This window comes from Vicugna pacos, chromosome 22 (assembly GCF_048564905.1).
Source record: "Vicugna pacos chromosome 22, VicPac4, whole genome shotgun sequence".
Taxonomy (NCBI): Eukaryota; Metazoa; Chordata; class Mammalia; order Artiodactyla; family Camelidae; genus Vicugna; species Vicugna pacos.
Window position 1 is genome coordinate 25703719 of NC_133008.1, and position 20202 is coordinate 25723920.

General features: G+C 42.7%; 1 protein-coding gene and 1 long non-coding RNA gene across 6 annotated transcripts; one reads left to right on the top strand and one right to left on the bottom strand.

Moving 5' to 3' along the window:
* The first annotated feature begins 839 nt into the window (after positions 1-839).
* Positions 840-19810, top strand: LOC140688462 (uncharacterized). The gene is made up of 3 exons (XR_012063183.1): positions 840-3907; positions 6191-8289; positions 18564-19810. It is a non-coding gene; the product is annotated as an uncharacterized lncRNA (long non-coding RNA).
* LOC102525195 (zinc finger protein 426-like) lies at positions 9045-12196 on the bottom strand. 5 transcript variants are annotated; one of them, XR_012063181.1, is made up of 6 exons: positions 11871-12196; positions 11587-11672; positions 10920-11046; positions 10253-10333; positions 9644-9750; positions 9045-9200 (listed from the first exon to the last, which is right to left on the bottom strand). XR_012063181.1 is itself a non-coding variant. In XM_072947644.1 (4 exons), the coding sequence occupies exons 1-4, from the start codon at positions 11617-11619 to the stop codon at positions 9719-9721; spliced, it is 273 nt and encodes a 90-aa protein (XP_072803745.1). In that variant the 5' UTR covers positions 11620-11672; the 3' UTR covers positions 9045-9718. The 5 variants fall into 5 exon arrangements, 1 of the variants encoding a protein (XP_072803745.1); XR_012063182.1 differs by lacking the exon at positions 11871-12196 and having other exon boundaries at positions 11587-11816; XR_012063179.1 differs by lacking the exon at positions 11871-12196 and having other exon boundaries at positions 9660-9750.
* Positions 19811-20202: the final 392 nt, after the last annotated feature.

Below are 20202 nucleotides of genomic sequence, written 5' to 3' on the forward strand. Positions count from 1 at the left end.
AAATTACCATGTGCCTCTCAGCCCTGATCCTTTCAGATAAAGGTAAGGGTCAAGCATGGGATGAGTGGAGAAAAAGCGAGATTACGTCTACTAATGTGAGACACCCCAATTTCACAACTTTTGTGGGTGAACAGCAACCGTAGCACCTGGGGGAGAATCTGTCACCTTGAGCTGTGCAGGAAGCTCACTTGACCACCATTCTCCTTTTAGTCTCTGTTAGTTTGCTTGCTCATATAGGCGAAATGATGCAGTATTTGTGTTTCTGATAAAGGGTTTTTCTTTTCTTTTTTGAGATATTAAAGTTCTCTGGTTTGGTGTCTAAATGTAGTAATAGCAATTCCAGCATCCACCTAGTTCAAACTCTATTTTTTCCCCCTTTGCCCCTAATATTTATATAGTGGTGCCCTGCTGAGTACTCTGTAAGGTGTCGAATGACCTAGGATTCAGTTCCCTGTGGCCCCTTTTTAATCTTCATTTGGTGAACATGGGCAGGTAGTTGACAGGTCCGTGTCTGTCTCCTCATCCAAAAATGGGGAAAAGTAACAGCGTCCTTTCCTCCGGTGGGAGGGGAAGCCCTACGGAGCACTTTTACATCAGGAACCCGTGCCTAGTCCAATCCCTGCCTGGTCTGGCCTCCGCCCTTCCCTCGGACAGGCCCCTGTCTGTCCGACACACTTCCACCTGCGGACGCTCGGAGCTCGCAGCGCAGGAAGGTCACAGCTCCGCTCCCCTCGGTTCCCTAACGGCCCGTCCTGCGTCCTCTGCCCCCGAAGCCCCGCCCCCCAACCAGAGACCGGAAGCGGAAGTACGTGCTTGCAGCCATCTTGCAATGTAGCTGCTTGTCCCGTCCGGTTGTTCGGGGCTCTGGTCTCCGCGGAGTCCGGAAGTCGGGCGGCCTCAAGTGGTGGCCGTCGTGCGTGGACGCCGGGGAGCTTGTCGTTCCTTCCCGGCCGCGCCGACCGCCGCAGCATCGCTTCCGGAGTCACTCCCGCTGCCGGCCCTTGGGCGCCTGTTCCAGGGAGGAGGCCGGTCGCGAAGCGCAGTCAGGGATGGTCCGCGGAGCCTTTTCATCCTCAGCTCGCCCTTTTTCAGCCTAAGCAGCCTCGCCAGTGTCGTTTCGCTAGAAGGAAAAGCATCCCTGTTCTTCGGTCACGGCGACTCCAGCCCCGACGCCTTCACCGACCTGGGAATTCTAGAGGTTTGGCTGAATTTGTTCCGGTGGTGGGCTTCAGTTATGCTTGGTAAATTATACTCAGGTGGAAAGGTAAATATTCTTAGGTTATTAGGAGAGGATGTGTATTTGATTACATTAAATACTTGACTGACTCAGTGCCTATAAAACAAGTTTTACTACCTCGGAAAAGCTGGGCTAGGCAGCGCGACCTCATCTCACCTGACTTCCAGGGCCCTATGAATCCCCCAGAACTTCAAACTAAAGAAGTCTAAGAAAAAAAGATGATGGAAGTTTCTTTTTATAGTACCAGAAATTTGAACTGAATTTGCTATAATTTAGGAAGAACTTCCAAGTGGGTTTTCCTTAAATTAGTAAATTCAAACGCAAAGACAATATGAAAATTCAATCCGGTAAATCCCCATTAACCTAGATTTGCCAATTATGAAAATTCTGCAACTTTTCTCTCTCCACAGAGTTTTTTATATGCTGGAATTAAGCTGCAGACATCAGGACACTTTATACCTAAATCTTAAGAATAAGTGCATTGTCTTATGAAGCTGACAATCCTTTATCCCACCTAAAAAATAAGTATTGATAGAATTATATGAGTAGTCTGTATTCAAGTCGAATTTCTTCAGCCATTCCAAATATAATTCTTCCTATTACAGTTCACATGTTGCACTAGGTTATTAGATCCCTGTAGTCTTTCAATATGCCCACATCTGCCCACATCTCTTTTCATAGTTTTTTATGAGACCCAGACCTTTGTCTTACAGAGAACACAATTCTCTGGTATTTCTTTTTCTTTTCTTTTTTTCCTTTTTCAGTTTTATTAGGTAGAAATTCTTTGGTATTTCTGATTCTGTTCTCAGTATTGTTAATGTCCCCCCACCCCCAACCTCTCCTTAATTCCTGCAAACTAGAAATTTAATTAGAGGCTAGATAGTAACTTATACATTTTGTAGATGATGCTTTGTGTGCTTCCTGTTGCTTCTCATCAGGATGCAAGTAAATGTCGATTTTTCCACTACTTAAGCTATACTGCCTTTGATCATTCAGTTAACATGGTGACTACCAGAACTTTTCATTCCTAAGTTTTATTTTTCCTTTGTAATTAGTATGTGGGAGTGAGTCTTGGCACTGTGAATATGCTGTCTCCTGATAACTTTTTCTTTTCCCGGATGATACATTTTTGAGACTTACAAAATGGTGATCTTCTGGTTCGTTTGTTTGCTGTTCTTCAGCTGGCAGTTTCTTCTCTTTTATTTTATTTTTTAACCTTTTGATTATCATTGTTTACTCCTGTATTCTCTCTCAACATATTGAAATTAATATATTATTACTCTTTTTGATGGTTCAAGTTTTATCTAGGGGCAGCTTTAAGTTCTCTCCAATTGATATACCACTGATGCTTGAACACTTTATTGGTTGGATCCAATCAGCAAAATATTGTCCACATAATGGATCAGTATGATGTTTTGTGTAATGTCAAGACCTTTGAGGACTGCTTTTTAGCAGAGAACGGGAAAAATGACGTAACCAAGGGTCACTGCTGTGAAGATACAATGTTGGTCCTGCCGAGTAAAAGCAAATACTCCCAGTTATTTTTTTCAAATTTGTATGGAGCAAAGGGTATTACTGACATTAATAGCTATGTACCAAATGCCAGAGATTGTGCTGAATTGTTCCAGTAACGATATTGTATTTGGGATAAGAACTGCAACTTGATTGATGGCCTGATTAAGTTTATGATGTCCACAGTCTTTCTTCAAAATCCATGTCATCTCTGCCACAGTGGTGAGTTAAATGAGGATGTGATAAGTGTCATGTCCGCTGGTTCTTTCAAATTTTTGATGGTGGAATTCATCTTTAAAATTCCTCTAGGCATGTTGTACTACTTCTAGTCTATTAATTTAAGGCATGGAGAATTCTAGGGTTCTCCATCTAACTTTTACTATTTTAATAGTCTTCTCCCCATGGGTCAGAAAACCAATTTAAGAAATTCTACCAGTTGCAAAGAATGTCTGTATTCCAATGATACATTAAGGAACGGGGGCTAACCACATGGTTAGTACACGGTTCAACTGGTCTCTCCTTATGTTCATTGAGTGGACTCCATTTGTCCCCTGACTACCTTATGCTTTGACTTTGGTGGTGGGACACAGTGGGATTTGGGGATATAATTCCCCAGAAATTAGTCAGGGTCAGTCTGGGCATTTCCTTTTCTCCAACACATGACTGCAGCTCTAGGGGAAGGCTTGAAGGGACATTTATAGTGTGGATTGTAGTGAATGTGCAAGATCTTCCCTTTGATGAAGGCTCCACAGGTCAATTTGTGAGTTGACGTATGTCTGGGTAAGAGGCCATGATTCTGGTGTTTGGCTGCTGGACTTAAGACTTCTTGTTACATAGATCAAGCCATATTTTGGTACACAGGTTGGCAAACGACAGCCCCTGTGTGAAATCTGGCCCTCCTCTTTTTGTAAATAAATCTTTATTGAAACATAACCATGTTTATTTGTTTACATATTATCTATGGCACCTTTCACACTGCAGTTCCAGAGCTGGGTAGCAGCCAGAGAGAGTATTTGACCCACGAGCCTGAAGTGTAATGTATCAGAGCAGGTGTGGTAATCCCTGCTAATAGGCTTCCTATCTGTTTCACTGCTAGGGACACTTTGAGGAGTTGGCCACTACTGAAGATCTCTACAAAGCAAAGCATTCTGATTACTGGTGTGTTTCTGCTGCCCTTGAAAGTTGATGTGCCCACCTGGTCCTTGGTGATTAAGTGCTACCTACTTGATTTCTGCTACGCTGGGTTCTTATCTTAACCATTGAAATTTGGGAATTCATCTCAAAGGTGGTATCCCGTACAGTCATACCTGGCCTATAAAAGAGAGTACCCACCGTTTTCAGGGTTGGAGGTACTCCTCTCACTAGTCTTATTTCTCAGTACCTTCATGAGGAGAGTGGCTTCTAGGCCTTCATCATAGGTTGATAAAAGGCATCTGTGGAGACCACATAAGGTATATCCAGTGCAACATTCCTATCTCTAGGATTTCCTCCTTCACATTATGCAAGGAAAGCTTTGGCATAGCATCCTCATTAACTGTAGCTCAACACTGAGTCCAAATGTCAGTCATCCAGCCAAATAACATAGAGCCATCCCCAAGCACATGAGCTAATATGTTAAATCCAAAATACCTAAAATGTGCATCCATGTCATTGAAATGGCTCAGTCTAATCTGATATTCCACCCTCCTTGGTCTAATACCTTATAATCCATTTTCACACATGTTCCCTAGGTTTTCTCAGATACATATTAGTGGAAGTGGAATTATTTTGTTTTGTCCGCTGTTCTCCCTTACCTCACATCTTACATCTTTCCCACTGGATTTTCACTAGTTCTGAGCATAGAGGCAAGAGTAGGTGGTTGTGATGGGTCTTTTGTTTGTTTGTTGGGGGGGGGGGTTAGGTTTATTTATTTATTTTTAGAGGAGGCACTGGGAATTGAACCTAGGACCCTGTGCATGCCAAGCATGCACTCTGCCACTTGAGCTACACCCTCCCCACCTCTGAGGCCTTAAGGAGAGTCCCCTGCCAGATATCTGTACCAAGTGAGACTATCACAGGATTGCAAGTTACGAAGGCTAGTCTCCGCAGAAACCAAAGGTCTGCTTCCCTGCTAAAGGGGGTTCAGAGTGTCTTGTGGGTTCAAGATTATGAGTTTCACTTGCGTCCAGCTAGAGGTCTTCATTCCCAGGTTCCTCTCTTTCTTCCCTGATCACTTCTCTCATTTTCACATCAGAAACCAGACGAGATCACCTTAGCTGCTGTTGTACAAATACGACTGACAAATACTAGGAAAAGGTGGTTCTCTGAAGACTCATAAAATAGAAAATGTGTGCAGCATCTGACTTGGCCCTGCTCCTCTGCCCAGGCAAGAGGGGGAGAGAAGACCTCCCAGACTTGAGTGTTTCCACCAAGACACTGTGGAGACTCCATGGTACTTGAAATGTAATCTGAGTTTTTTGTAAAAACTTTGACTTTTTTCCTTAACTTTTGGACCAAAAATAGACTAACCAATGGTTATTTCCATTTTCTCTCATTATCTTACCCAAGAACAGCATATATGTTCTTTCAGTGTGTGTGTATGTATATATGTATAGTACACCCTTTACATCCTTACACGCTCGACTAGTTTCCTCAGAACTTGATGAGCTGATGTATCAGTGATGAGCATTCTCCCATAGGAATGTTGCATCTTTAAGGCTTAGTACATTTCCTCTCCGTGGTACTGCTCTATGCCTAGCACAGGGACAGAACTTTTTAATTATTCACTGAAAGAATAAAGGGGAAAAATCAGAGATAAGAACTTAAAAGGAGGCCAAGCTTCTGCAACATCCATCAAGAAGTTCAACTAAGTGGACCAAATAAAAGTTACTACTTATTCATAAACTTATCCATGACCTGATTTGAAATTCCAACTTTATGAAATAATACACTGCTATATATGCCTGTATATTATCTGCTCTTCTATTAATATAATTTACTTAAGCCTCTGTCATATCCTTGGATTATAATACTTTCACATTGTTTTCATATTTAGTAGTAAAAATACAATGGTAGCTAATGTTCTTTGCATCTACCATGCTAGACGCTTCACAGATTTTAAATTTATGCCCATAACTACACAATGGTGTAGATACAATCATAATTTCTCTTTTGTTTCTTGGAAAAGCTTTATTGAGGTACAATTTGCATACAACAGACCCATCTGATTTATACAATTGAATGTGGTTCAGTATATTGTCAGACTGGGCTATCCATCACAATCTTAGTATCTTTCCATCACTTCAAAAGCAGCCTCTGGCTGTCAAACCACCCATTTCATTCCTCCCTTCATATCTTGGCAACCATAAATCTACTTTCTGTCTCCATTGGTTTGTGCTTTCTAGATATTGCATATAAACGAAATTATACAATCTTTTATTAATAGGTTATTTTCACTTACAGTGTTTTTCAAGATTCATCTGTGTTGTAGCACACAGGGCTCACGTCATCTTGGCTTCTGGAGAATTTCCACACGAATGTGCCGCTTTTGTCACTCACTAAGAAAAGCTGGGACCAAATCTGCATCGTTTATCTTGTTCAGCACTTACTGATGACACTGCCACTAGGAGGCTGGGCGGCGGAATGAGGTCGGTCCGCAGTAGTGATCTCAAACGTGGCCCACAGGGTCTCAGACTTGGGCAACTGTAACAGGTTCTGGCAGGAGCCATCGGTCTTATTTCAGACAATCAGAATCCATCTGAGGCCAATCTGTGACCCTTGCTCATTGCCAGTAATTAAAGGGGGCAGAAGGTGGGCTGAGTAACAATATGCACACCTCAAATTAAACTACAGCATGGCACACTCCTCCACACGTGCAAACGTTTAATACAAAGGTGTACATGGAATTCCCGCTCCGGATTTACTATGAAGGTTGATTTGAAGTATCACTACAGTGGTTTCACTCATCCTCAGTAAAGGGTCATCAGCAACTGCAGGCACGCACGACGGCCATACCCGACCACCCAAGGTTAAGGTTGCTCAAGCATCAGAACCCTGAAGGCTAAAGCGGGGTCGTGCATGTCTGTCTGACCCCAAGGCCCACACTCAGGAGCTGCCAGGGACGGAGTCCAGCACAGCAGATTGTCAGGACTGGCTATGGTCACAGGTGTTTCTGCTGTCACAGCACATGGATGGAATAACAAACACAGAAGCAAGTCGTATCAGTGACAGCTGGTGTGTGACTTGGATAAGTGACATGGTTGTTTTGCCAGCCTGTGGTGCCGGGTTTAGGGGTGGAAGAGAACATTCTTTGTTTTCACTTGAGCTTCCTGCACAGCTCGAGGTGACAGACTCTCCCCCAGGTGCTACGGTTGCTGTTCACCCACAAAAGTTGTGAAATTGGGGTGTCTCACATTAGTAGACGTAATCTCGCTTTTTCTCCACTCATCCCATGCTTGACCCTTACCTTTATCTGAAAGGATCAGGGCTGAGAGGCACATGGTAACTTTACAAAATTGACAAGAGATAGACACCATCCCTCTCCCTGGCCAGGATGCCTCACTGTAAATGAGGGTGGTGAACACTTTTCACAGTCAAGCAGTGGCGTCTCCATGATGTAAGACAGTGTCAGTCCAACAGGGGAATCCAGGGTCTTAGAAGAGGATTAAGTGTGAATCCTGCAGGCCCACTTTCACCATGGTGCAGCCTGGAAGGTGTAGCCACAAGATGGTCCAGGTCTGGCTATGAGAGGAGCGAAAGTCTCACTGTGTGCAAGAATGGTCAGGGCCAAGTCACAAATGCTTCAGACAGATCTGCAGAACCACCCAGAATGCTGTGCCCTGAGGAAACCCTAAGATTTCAGGCTCAGGGCAGTGCTGCCCAAATACTCCACATTCAGTTTCTCTTGACTGTGAGTCACCCCATGTTCATTAAGAATAAATAAGAATCTTGTGGAAAGTGGTGACTGTACAACATTTCTTACATTCATAAAGTTCTTCTCTGCAGTGAGATTACAAGCGAACATTACTGTATTAGCAGAACTAAAATTAACCTACATCTTATGTCAGCAGGATTTCTCTCCACTGTAAGGTCTCCCATGTGTATGTAATATGTATGCCACTGAGGAAGTAGTGACGGTCTTTCCATGTTTCTTAACAGTATGGCTTCACGGTGAGTCCTCACATGCCGGCTGTGAGGAGACCGATGGCTTTGCCACATTCCTAACATTTGTAGAGCACCTCCCCGGCATTTTCCTCTCATGATGTTGAAGTGAATTACGTACAAAAAAAATTTTCCTACATTCCTTCCATTGACCAGGTTTCTCACCAGTGTGCACATGCTGATCCCTGATAACGGAAGAACTGGCAGATGTTTCCCACATGTATTTCTTCTTCCAAGTGTGAGATCTATAACGTCTAGGAAGACTTGAAGAAGCAAAGACTTTCCCACGTTTATCACATTCAAAAGACTTCTCTCCAGTGAGATTTAAAATATCTAGAAGAAGTTAAGGACGAAGCAAAGGCATCTCCACATTTCTCACATTGAAATGGCTTCTCTTCAGGGTGAGTTTTTAAATGTCGAGTAAGGCCTGAGAAATGAGTATATGTCTTCCCACATTTATTACACACAAAAGGCTTCACTCTAGTGTGAGTTTTCAAATGATTAATGAGGTTTGAAGACTGAACGAAGATTCTCCCACATTTCTTACATTCATAGGGTTTTACTCCAGTATGAATTCGAATGTGAACACGAAGGTGTGAGGACCTTCTAAAGGCCCTAGCACACTCCTGACACTCGTAGGGTTTTATCCCAGTATGAATTCGACTGTGAACATGAATGTCTGAGCACCATCTGAAGGATCTTCCACACTCCTTGCATTTGTAAGGTTTGATTCCAGTATGAATTCGACTGTGAACATTAATGTATGAAGACCACTTAAAGGCTTTCCCACATGTGTCACATGCACAAGGCTTCCCGGCACTGTGTGTTACTCTAATTGTCTCCTAAGGCTTAAGGACGCAGCGGAGACCTTTCCACTTCCCTTACGTCTGGCACGTGTGTTAGCAGTGTGAGTTGGTACATGAGCACCAAGGCTGGCTGAGTGAACAGCTCTCCCATGTTTCTTCCGTCTGTAGGGCTCTTCTTTACTGTGAGTGGCGTCCTGTGCCTGAACGTGAGGTTCATTAACAAAGGCTCCCCCACCATCGCTGCACTCTAAGGCTTTCCCCTGTTTGCTCGATGTCCTGTGCACATGTGGGGCCAGCCTGACAGCTTTTCCAGAGTAAACACGGAACGTTTTTCTCCAGCACAAGATGTATTGTGTAGAGTAAGGAAGTTTATTCCATCCTGATTATCTCTGCAAATGTTCCTTCCACTTTTGAGTTCTCCTGTGTGTCTTAAGGCACAAGTGTTCCCTGAAGTCTCTCCCACGTTGCTTACAGTCACAGAGTTCCAGGCCACTGAGGCTTCTTTCCTGTGGATAAATGGATGGATGATGATTCAGGGATTTCTCAGACTCATTAACTGATCCGAGTCATCTCAACACAGAACCATCACCACAGTAACGATGATGACTTTTCCCATCTCCATGACGTTCATACACGTCCTGCCCAGTTGATTTCTTCCGAGTTAAAACAATGAAATCCTCCTGCCAGAATAATGTACCGTATACTCAAATCTCAAAAGGTTTCTACAGTTTCATGGGACTGTTTTTAAATAAGTGGGAATGAGTCCTGGTGGAAATTCTGAAGTGAGTTTCAATCTAGGCCTGGATATCCCCATAATTTGCATCACCAGAATTCTCAGAGAGACATGGCTCTCCCCAGGTGAATGCCACTCATCTCAAACATCTGTCACTGGTGCTCCCATTCTAGCTAATGAAGATCTCAAGCTGATCTGAATGTGGAAAATAAATACCTGGTTTGGACCTTACTGATTTTACGACTGGTGTCCCAGTCAACGGTTTTCCCCCAGCGTGTCCTGCTGAAGTGCCTAGCCTTTGGTTTTAAGTTGCATTTCCCATCCTAAAGGAAAAGAGAGTAACAAATTTAAGACTTTGCAGAAAGAAGTGGACCTTAAAGGAGTTAAAACAGTAAGACCTATTCTGTGTGTTTCCAAATTAAACATATCTTTTCAAAAGCCAGGACAGATTTGAGGCATTTGGCTATATCAAAAATTAAGCAGTAATATATATTATGTATTCAAAATTCAGCACTTGATTTAAAAAATGATTCTATGAAAATTAAATATGGGGAAAAGAGACAGAATATCATCAGGGAAACTTCTGGTCAAAGAGGATACATCAAAATGATACAACTAAAAAAGGAAACAAAAGGTTATTTTGTGAGATCATAAGAAATTCTGAGTAAATGGAAAGTGAGTACATATGAGAACTTGAAGAAATCACAGAGCATCAGAGACCAATGACCTCAGGCCTCTGAGAGAAAGCACATCTTAACAAGTTTTCTCCTTGTAATTTCAAAACGGAAATTTTTTTGACCAGGGATGTTCTTCACACTCACTCACCCTGGACGGCTCCCCTCTCCTCTGTCCTCAACTCTTCTTGTTCCAACCAGGAGATCAGAGTGGGTTTGAACCACTGATACCCTGTTCACAGGGAAAGATATGTTCATGGAAAAGGCCCTGCCAAACATGACAAACCTTCCCGTGAATCGGGTCCCATATTTCTAATGAATGTGGTGAAGTTATTTCCAAAGAGATAAAAAGGTAAATATCCCCTCATTCTGTGCCTCAAAGAGACTGTTTATCTGCAGCCCCTGAAACACAGGTTCAGACCTATATGTACATTCACAAAGCACTAAGACTTTATTAAAATAGGAAATAAAGTAAGTCAAAAAGAGATGTTCATACTCATGGAGAAGCCACTAAACTAGTGGTTGTCAAACTGTGGTGTCCACAAGAATCAGGTCCAGTGTTTGCTAAAACACAGATAATGGGGCCCAAATGCCAGTGTCATTCACTGTGTCGAAGGCGAACTCTGAGAATGCACATTTCTGACAGAGTGATGGTAATGTTCTAAAACCACACTGTTACAGAAACCACATGGGATTAAAACCCATTCCTGTAGAGACTAGTGTCTATTTCCACTGTGTTCAGACCGACATCACCCATCCTGTAAGAGCATCATATACATCTGCTCCCTAAGAGGCTACAGGAGTGGTGGCAGCCTTACCCGCAGTGGTCAGGTTCTTGTAGTTCTCTAGCATCACATCTCTGTACAGGTTTCTCTGAAAGGAGTCCAGTAGAATCCACTCCTCTTGGGTGAAGCCCACGGCCACATCAGCAAAGGTCACTGAGTCCTAAACGATCACACACACAGCTTCAGTAACGCAGGATCTCCTCCAATGATCAGTGGGGAATGAATGTGAGACCCAGTGTCAGTAGAGTTTCACGGTGTCTCATCACCTCCCCCAGGACGCAGTGGTCCGAGGCTCTCTTCTCTCTCTATACTCACCCATGATCAACGTCCTTCACTTGTGACTTTAACAGAACCAGAAACACAGTCCTAAGCAAACTGCAGACTCTTGTAAATGCTCACGAATAAATAAATTCACTGAGAAATACACACTCTCATCTTCCTTAGCATGTCAGAGCAGCAGGCAAAATAAAAACATGCAGTCTTAATCATGAAAGAAGGTAAGTATTGAAATACTGAGATTATTCAGAGTAACCCCTCATCAATATGAGAGCCTCCATTTTAGGAAGGAATTCAACAGGGGCTGAGTACTGCAGCGGCTTTCTTTCTTTAAGAAGCTCAGGAGACTGGTCTACCTAGAAGGAAATGTGTCCATCTGGTGGACGCAGGACATCATTTTGTAGAAGGATAACTTTCTTCTTACCTGAGGACGATTTCTCACACAGTCAGCCACCATCTGTCTGCCTCTCTTTTCCTCAGGAAGGCAGAAAGGGTCCTTAGAAAGAACACCTAGGAGAAAAGGAAGGAGACAGGAGCACTCAGGGAGGACCACAATTCCCACATCCACTGCCCGGAAGTCATTCCATTCTAGCTCCAAATCCCTGCACACTTAGGAAATCCCTCAAAGAGGAGACCTGCTGGTAGGAGGATCCTGAGCTCACCGCACCCCACCCCACCCCCGCCAGGAATACCTCAAAATGCACCTACACTGGAGCAACTCTCACTGACAACAAAGTAGAGACAAGCAGAAAGGCACTTCTACAAGCAGCGCTGTAGGAAAAGCTCCACTAGGGGCAGGTAGGAAGGGAGGGGAAGCAATCAGGTTGAAAAACATGCCCCCTGGAGGGGACTCAGAAGAGGAGGGGCCACCGTGGGCTCAGAGGTTTGAACCACAAACTGGGGACCCCAGCCTTGTGCTCTGATACCAGGAAGTCAAGCCCCCTTAGCTGGTCTGAAAACAGGAAGGACTCCCAGGATGGCTGCAAGAATCCAAGACTCCATCTGTGAAGAGGGTGCCCAGCTTGCTTCCTCCCGGGAACAAGGTGAGGAAGCCAATTAAAACTTCCAGAAGCTCTGGTCAGTTTCCCGTGACCGTCCCAGCATGCGCCCCGGCCCCGCGAGCCCTGGCCCAGCTCCCCCACTCCCCAGGGACCAGCCTGCGTTGCCAAGGAAAGTGCACACGTGGGGAACGTAGCTCACTCGCCCCGGCACTGCCTGAACCTCTGCCTGGCTTGCCAGGGGTCCCGTGTGCGCCTGGCCCGCTACAGCCCTCCTGCCCCAGCGCCGCTCCCCTCTGGGCAGAGGTACCACTGCTGGGAGGAGAGAGCGCACACACCTGGAGGGGACAGGACCAACTCAGACCCAACCCTCAGGGCTCCTGCTTCCAGCATCTTGGGACCTGCCCCTGCCCCACCGATAGAGCGGTGACAGCCACTGCGCACAGAAGGCCCGGCTCACACGCGGCTGCGGCTCTAGCCCCTCCGTCTCCAGCCTCACTTGCCAACAAGATGACAACTGCCAGCACACCCTGAGCAAAGACCTAAGTCACGCTCACTTTAGATCCAGCAACCCCACCAAAGCCACTGGGCACCACAGACTGCATTGGGACCCGCCCACGTAAGGACACCCCTTCAAAAGATGGGATAGGTAACTGCTTCACTTAATTTTATAGAGACAAAGTTAAAATGAGAAGACAAAGGAATTTTTTTTAATATAAAAGAACAAGGAAAAAAATCCTGGTGGGACAACTGATTAAAGAGAGAAATAATATACTGAATAAAGAGTTTAAAGTATTAGTAATAAGAATGCTAACTGCACTTGAGAAAATAGAAGAACAGTGAGAATTGTAACAAGGAACTAAAAAATATAAAAAAGGACCAGTTAGAGCTTAAGAATATAGTAACTGAAATTAAGACACTAGAAAGAGGGGAAGGTATAGCTCAGTGGTAGAGTGCATGCTTAGCATGCACAAGGTCCTGGGTTCAATTTCTAGTACCCCCATTAATGATAAATAAAAACCTAATTACCTCCCTGCTCTGCCCCCAAAGAAACGCACTAGAAAGAATTATCAACAGACTAGGTGATAAATGAGAATGCATAAGTGATCTTGAAGACAGAGAGGAAATAAATAAAAGAGACCCCCCTCACACACAAAAAAAGAACCCCACAATAGAAAATACTGGCAAAACCAAGACAAGGGCTTCCAAAAACATAAATAAAACTGATAAGGCTTTAGCCCAGCTTATTAATAGAAAGAGGGAGAGGACCAAATAAACAAAATAAGAAATTAAAGAAGAGATATTACAGCTGACATTATAGAGACACAAATAATCATTTAAAAGAATACTATGAACAGTTACAGGTCAACAAACTGGACAATCTATAATAAACTGAAATCAGATCCTCTGCTAGCTGGCTTAATGACATATGTGACCATGTGGGAAAAAAAAGCTACATGCAGCCTTTAGGAGCCAAGGGGGGCCTCAAGCTGGCACCAGCAAGTTATTCTACAGCAGTGAAGAAATGAATTTTGCAAATTACCCAAGTGACTATAGAAACGACTTATCTTCCCTGGTTAAGCGCTAGTTAAGTTCCCCTAATTAAGCATGATAAGAAAACAACTCAACCAAGGCCTCATGCAGCCCGGTGGGCACCTTCCTAAGTTCTCTCTGGACTCCTGATTCAAAGAAACTGTGAGATAAATGTGTGCTGTTTTAAGGCTCATAATTTTGTGTAATGTGTTAGGCAGTGATAGATAAATACACCTTCCCTTCTGAAGTCTGCATTTGAGGGCCATGCTCTGTGTCTGGCTTCTTTCACTCATCATTATGTCTGTGAAGTTTATCCACACTGCTGCCTCTGCCTTTGATTTATTCCTTCCATTTGCCTCAGATTTTTCCAATAGTATAAGTAAACCATAGTTTATCCAGTCTTCTGTTAATCCACATCTTAGGTGTTCCCCACTTAAGGATCTTCAGGTAACACTGGAATGAAAAGTCTTTATTTTCATATGGATACACATGTGCAGGCATATGTGAAAATTTTAAATTGTTTTCCGATGTGTTTTAAATTGTTCTTCCAGTGAACTCCCCAACCAACAGTATAGGCCAATCCTCATCAACTTTATCTTCAGAAACTTCATCAGTTACTTCACTATGTCACATCTCCTTCACGGGGACCCGGAAGTGGTAAATACACAGGGTGCTATGGGTATTACCAAATCCTGTGGACACTTCAGTGCTTTCTGACCGCCATCATTTACCTATGGACTGACTCCAGTCCCCTAGTTACATCAGTGTCTATCAGGAGTCAAACAGGACTGGTTACTCTGGATGATCCTTTAGGGAATCAGAGGCCTCTTCGGAGGAGGAAAAGGAATCTCAAAACCACTATACACTTAGAAAGATAAGCATTTGCTCAGATTGATGATAAAGTATATTTTCATGGAGACGATATTTTTCAATGCTCAGTCACTGATTCTCATTAAATTCTTGAATGAACTTGCTGTTCATAAAATTAAAACACATACTTTCTCTTGATTCACAGCATTTGGAAGATAGTACTTGTTTTTCTTGCCAGTTATACACTGGAGATTAGATTCCTCCCTCAGCATTTTCCCCAATCAAATAAAATGTCTCTACTGTCAAATCTGGAAGTAATCCTTGGTGCAGCCCCCACCCTAGAAAGGTATTCACCCAAATATGGAACACTTTCCCCACCTTCCACTTCCAGCATGGCTGCCTCCTTCGCCTTGTCTCTTTATGACTTAAATATCACTTTTATTACCTTCAACTACTCCCATATAAGCACAGAGAAAATAATAACACCCTCAACTTTAGCTCCAGAAGCCGAATACATTTTAATAATACATTCATTTTCTGAGATAGATGTCTATCTCCTCCAAAAGTTAACAGCCACCCTTAAATCAGCCCTGGACTGAAGGTTTTCACTAAGCACTAATCAAGCATTCATTAATTGGGGGGGGAGGTATATCCTGTAGTAAATAAATAGATGAAGTAAATGCCCGGATTCTTTGACTTCTACCATCTACAAAACTCTCAAATCATTTCATTTATTTTCTTTTCCATAACAATCGTGACACCTGTGTTACTGTGATTCTATTCGAAAAGTTATTCAGCGGGAGATTCTATCCTGACTCCATGCCTTCACTCTCATCTTTCGGAAAGTCCTCTCCAAAAGTAGGAGTTATCAGGTTCTATATAAGTTGTAAATGAACTCAAGTCACTTTCCTGCTTAAAACGTTTCAGAAGTTTCCTTGGCCTTTGAATGTTGTCTCGAGAATCTCACTCCTGGTCCTGTCCCTGCTCTCCACTCTGCCACCACTCTTCGTTCTTCTGCCAACCCTCTTTCTCAGTTAAAAAGAAAAGAGAAGAGAAAAGGGAAAAGAAAAGAGAAAGAAGGAAGAAAAAAGAAAAAAAGAAAAAAAGCTCTCAACTACACTATATTTTGCTCATGAAGTGCCCTTCACATATAATTCTCTCCTCAATCTGCAAATCCTCACTCCAGCTCAATGACCTGAGTAGGTAAATCTACTCATGCTTTGCTTCACAACTTAAGTTATCAACCCCTCGCAGGATGTATTACCACCTCAGAGCAAGACAACTGTCAGTATCAGAAAATTGCCAGTTTTCATTTTTTTTAATTCTTCTTTAAAAAAAATTTTTTTTTAGGGGAAGGTGATTAGGTTTATTTATTTATTTATTTAAATGGGAGTACTGGGGGTTGAACCCAGGGCCTCATGCATACTAAGCATGTATTCTACCACCATGCAATACCCTCCTCCAGTTTTCATTTTAAGTATGTATTCCCAGATAGACACAGTAAGCCCATGGTGCAGTGCTATGTCTGTTTTGGTGGCCACTGTCGCTCTGTCCCTAACACACAGCCTAACTCACTAACAGAATTCAATGATCATTTGTGGATTGCCAAACAATATGACATTCCCCTCAAAAATGTTCCACTATAGTACACACAAATTTTAAAAGACACAGAAACAGAATTATAACATAAAAAATCACATAAGGCTCATATAAGATGTCTGTGCACAATACAACAGATGCTAAAAGGCAACTGTTACAAAGGTTGCTCAGGAACACTATATTCTGAGCACCAAAGTATCATCCATGTATGATTTTTTCCCTCAAAAAGAAAAGTCTATCTTTAAAAGATTGCTCTAGTGATCACTACCACTACCTTAAGCAAGTAATCAAATTTAGCATCACTAATCAAGGGATAGCATATGTTCTTGATGGAATGCAATCTGATGTACACATCACCCTCAATATATTCTGAAGATACTTTGAAGCCTTTACACCAGGAGTTGCCACACTTTGGTCACAGGCCAGTTTTTGTAAGCAAAATTTCCTTGGAGCACATTTGTTTCCTTATGCCTATGGCTGCTCACCCACTACAAAGGCAGAGCTGAGTAATTCCATACCTTAGGCCAAGCATCAAGTACTTACTACCTGGACCTTTTCAGACAAAAGGTTTGCCAACCTCTGCTCTGGACTCAACTGTGTTTCACAAGAAATACAAGACATAGAGGAAACATCTAAAAACCCCGAAATATAAAATCAGAACTATCAAAATGTGTGACTTTCTATCAGAATGAGTGTAACTCTTCAAAAGGTCAATATATTGGACAAACAATTTGGACAGATCCAGTATTAAAAAAAAGTAAAAAATATGAACAATCACCACATATACACTTTGACTGAGTTCTAGACCCAAAAACACATTTTGGAATAACATGGAGCAGTTCAGTTTTTACAGTAGTAGATATTAGACTACATTATCTTTAATTTTTGTGGGCAAAAGAGTATTATGGCTTTAGTAGGACAATATCCTTCTCTTTAAAAGCTGCATTGCCAAGCATTTAAAGGTCAAATATCATGTATGCATTTATTTTCAATTTACTCACTCTCAAACAGTTCACCATAAAAATGTGCTTATGTTTTTAAGGAGAGAGCAAACATGCAAAATGCTAAAAATAAGTGAATCTGCTACAACGAACATATATTGTACTGGATGTTCGGATTTACTTTAGGTTTAAGATTTTACGAAATCATACACACAGAGTATGCTGCTCCAATTTTTTTGTGTGCAATATAATCTTTTGAAAATTTCAGTTAGGTACTGAGCCAGAAAGGGTAACTGAAGTTTTTAGAAAACTTTTGTGCTTAGAAAATATTTTTTCTTGAAATATTAATAATTGTTAGTAAGAAAAACAGATTCAAGACAAGCGTTTCAGGCCACTTGGTCACTGGTTCCTAAATTTAGAAAGCATTTGATTAACAAGTTGGTGAAGGCATGTATATGGTGGTTACAGAAATAGTTCAGATAATTGAAATTAAAGGCTTTCCACAAATCCCTTCTAAGAAAGTTTAGCTGTGGCACATGCTTTGATCGGAATGCTAGTTTCTCTTTGCTCTAGTAGTTTTATCATTTATACTAGTCCTTTGCTTCTGTAGTCGTTGTTTAAAAAATGTTAAAATTATAAATCATGTCTAATCCTACTGAACTGTAAAATTTCGACTGTATCTTTCTTTTAAGGACAAATGAGAATAAAATGATCCTGTTTGTCCTGGGGAAAAAAAAAGATTTTATGAAAGAAAAATGGGGGTAGGTGAGACAGGGGGCCACGTGTAGTGCAGACAAATCCTGTTAATGGTAATCTCAAGTATTCTAGAACCAGTGGTATAAATCCTTCATCTTTTTCTCCTTGAGACCCCTGTTTTGACTCTGTGGGGATACACCAGCTTAAATTCAGACAACCATATGGCTGAGTATTCTTGCTTTTCTTTAGATGAAAGACTTGTGGTCTACATTCATTTATATTTATATACATAAAATTAACACTCTTGATACTTAAGAAAGCATCTCATCTTTCTACCTGTATGTACTGTTCAAAAATAAAGACATGCGAAGATGAGGATGAATTCTCAGAACCATCTGCTTCTACAAGGACTGAGTCACTGGCCACTGCAGCAGCTGCCCTTCCCACATCCTGAAAGGAATTTAGAATCCATCCAGTTCAGGGATGAGGCACTCTGTGCTCCGGGAAAACTGGCAGTACATGCCTTCAGACAGTTTCAGAAGAAAATTTTATGAACCCCAATTCTCCCATCTTTCCATACTTAGAAACACACTAAAAGCATTAACTAAGGTATCTATTCCACGTGACTAGCAGCAACCGTGTGCCGAGACGTGTGCTTGATTACACATACACCTCCAAAATCCCGTACACACTGGCATTCCCCGCCTTACCTCTTCAGAAGTTTCTGAGCTTTCCCAGAGCCTGACTCCTAGGCTACAGCCCTCAGTAAGGCACTGAATAAACTCAGCACACAGCTCTTAACGTTCTGCTTCCCATTTCTCAAGCCCACACCTCAGACTCACAAGAACACGGCAGGAAGCCTACGTTCGTGATAACCTGAAGGCGCAGAGGCCGGAGCAACCTGACAGAACAGCGGAAATGCATGTCCTCCGGGGCTGAAGTCACAAAGGTCACCACGGGGGCTTCTGAACACGGAAACAAAGAGGAAAGCACCCCGCAGACGCGCTCTTAACCTCACTCCTGACCCGGCTGAACCCCGGAACTGAGGTCCCGCCGGCCGCGAGCGGAGGGACGAGGCCTCCCTAAGCCGGCCTTTCCCGCGCTCCGTGCGTCCCAGAGCCCTCCCTTGTCGCGGGCCCCACCAAGGACACGCTAAACCGCAGGAGACCAACGTGACCCCCTCCGCCAGACACAGAGCCCGGGACAAAAAGACCGCCTCGGGTCCTTCACGTCACTTCCGCTTCCTGCCTCGGCCGCAGAGGAAGGGGGTCCGGGGCTGGGGCTGTCAGCCAAGTTCGGTCATTGCAGGAGGAAACACGAACTATCTCCCCGCTTTAGAGCTGAAGGGCCTTAGAGTCAGCTTAGTGCGGGATCTGGGGACAGAAAACAGGTCCAGCCCTTGCCGTTGAGGTGGGAACCAGACCTGTGGACGGCGCTATGGCGGTGGGAGGGGCCCACGCCCGGAAACGGTGTTGGAGGCGGGACGAGGCCCAGTTCCGGGTTTAGAGGTCGGAAAGGAGAGGCTGGGGGTGGTACTCACCCCACCAGAGGCTCATCAAAGCTCATCTACCTGCTAGTCCTCACTTCCTGGAGCCCTTGGAGTTGATTCTCCCATTCTGATAAGCCTGCCAATCCATGAGATGGTCTCCTCCATTCAATCAATCCTGCATTTAACCTTTATTTCGCCTTATTTCTTTTTATTTACATTGGACAGCATACGGAACTCTAATCACTGATTTCTTTGCATATTCAAAGTAGTAACATTTTTTCTGTAACCTTCGTGTTTGCCTTCCCTCTTCAAGTATGTATTTGTTTTTTATTTTTCCTATCTTACCATACTGTCAGGACCTCCCATGTTACGCTGAGAAACAGCACTGTTACCAGGCATTCTTCACTCATTTAGGAATAGTTTAAATTTTCTGTTATCATGTTGGCTGTATATTTCAGTGAGTGGCCACAAAGGAGTTTATGGAAGTCTTTTAAAATCCTGTTTATTAGCACATTTTACCAAAATTGTTTATGTACATTATCAAATGTTTTATGCATCTATTAAATTGATAATTATTTTGTTGTGTTAATGTTTCATCTGTTGTGTATAAAATATTCACTTCTTATGTAGCCAAAGGACTCTTTTTTTAAAAAAGTAATTTCTGGGTTTCCTGACTTGCCTTAAAAAAATCTCTTGAAACTCTAGGTTGCATACAGATTTCCTAATTTTCTTCTAAAATTTATTATTTTTACTGACATTTTAATCTTTAGTCCTCAAAGAATGTATTTTTGGCATGTGGTGTGGGGTAGTGGGTACGATTTTTTCCTCCAGAAAGATGGCGAATTGTTGTATCAATTATTGATAAACTATCTTTGACATACTTATTTGAAATTCCACCTTTATTAAATAGTATATTCCTAATACACCTGTCCCAGGTTTTAGACTCTTCTGTGCAGTAATATTTACTTACACCT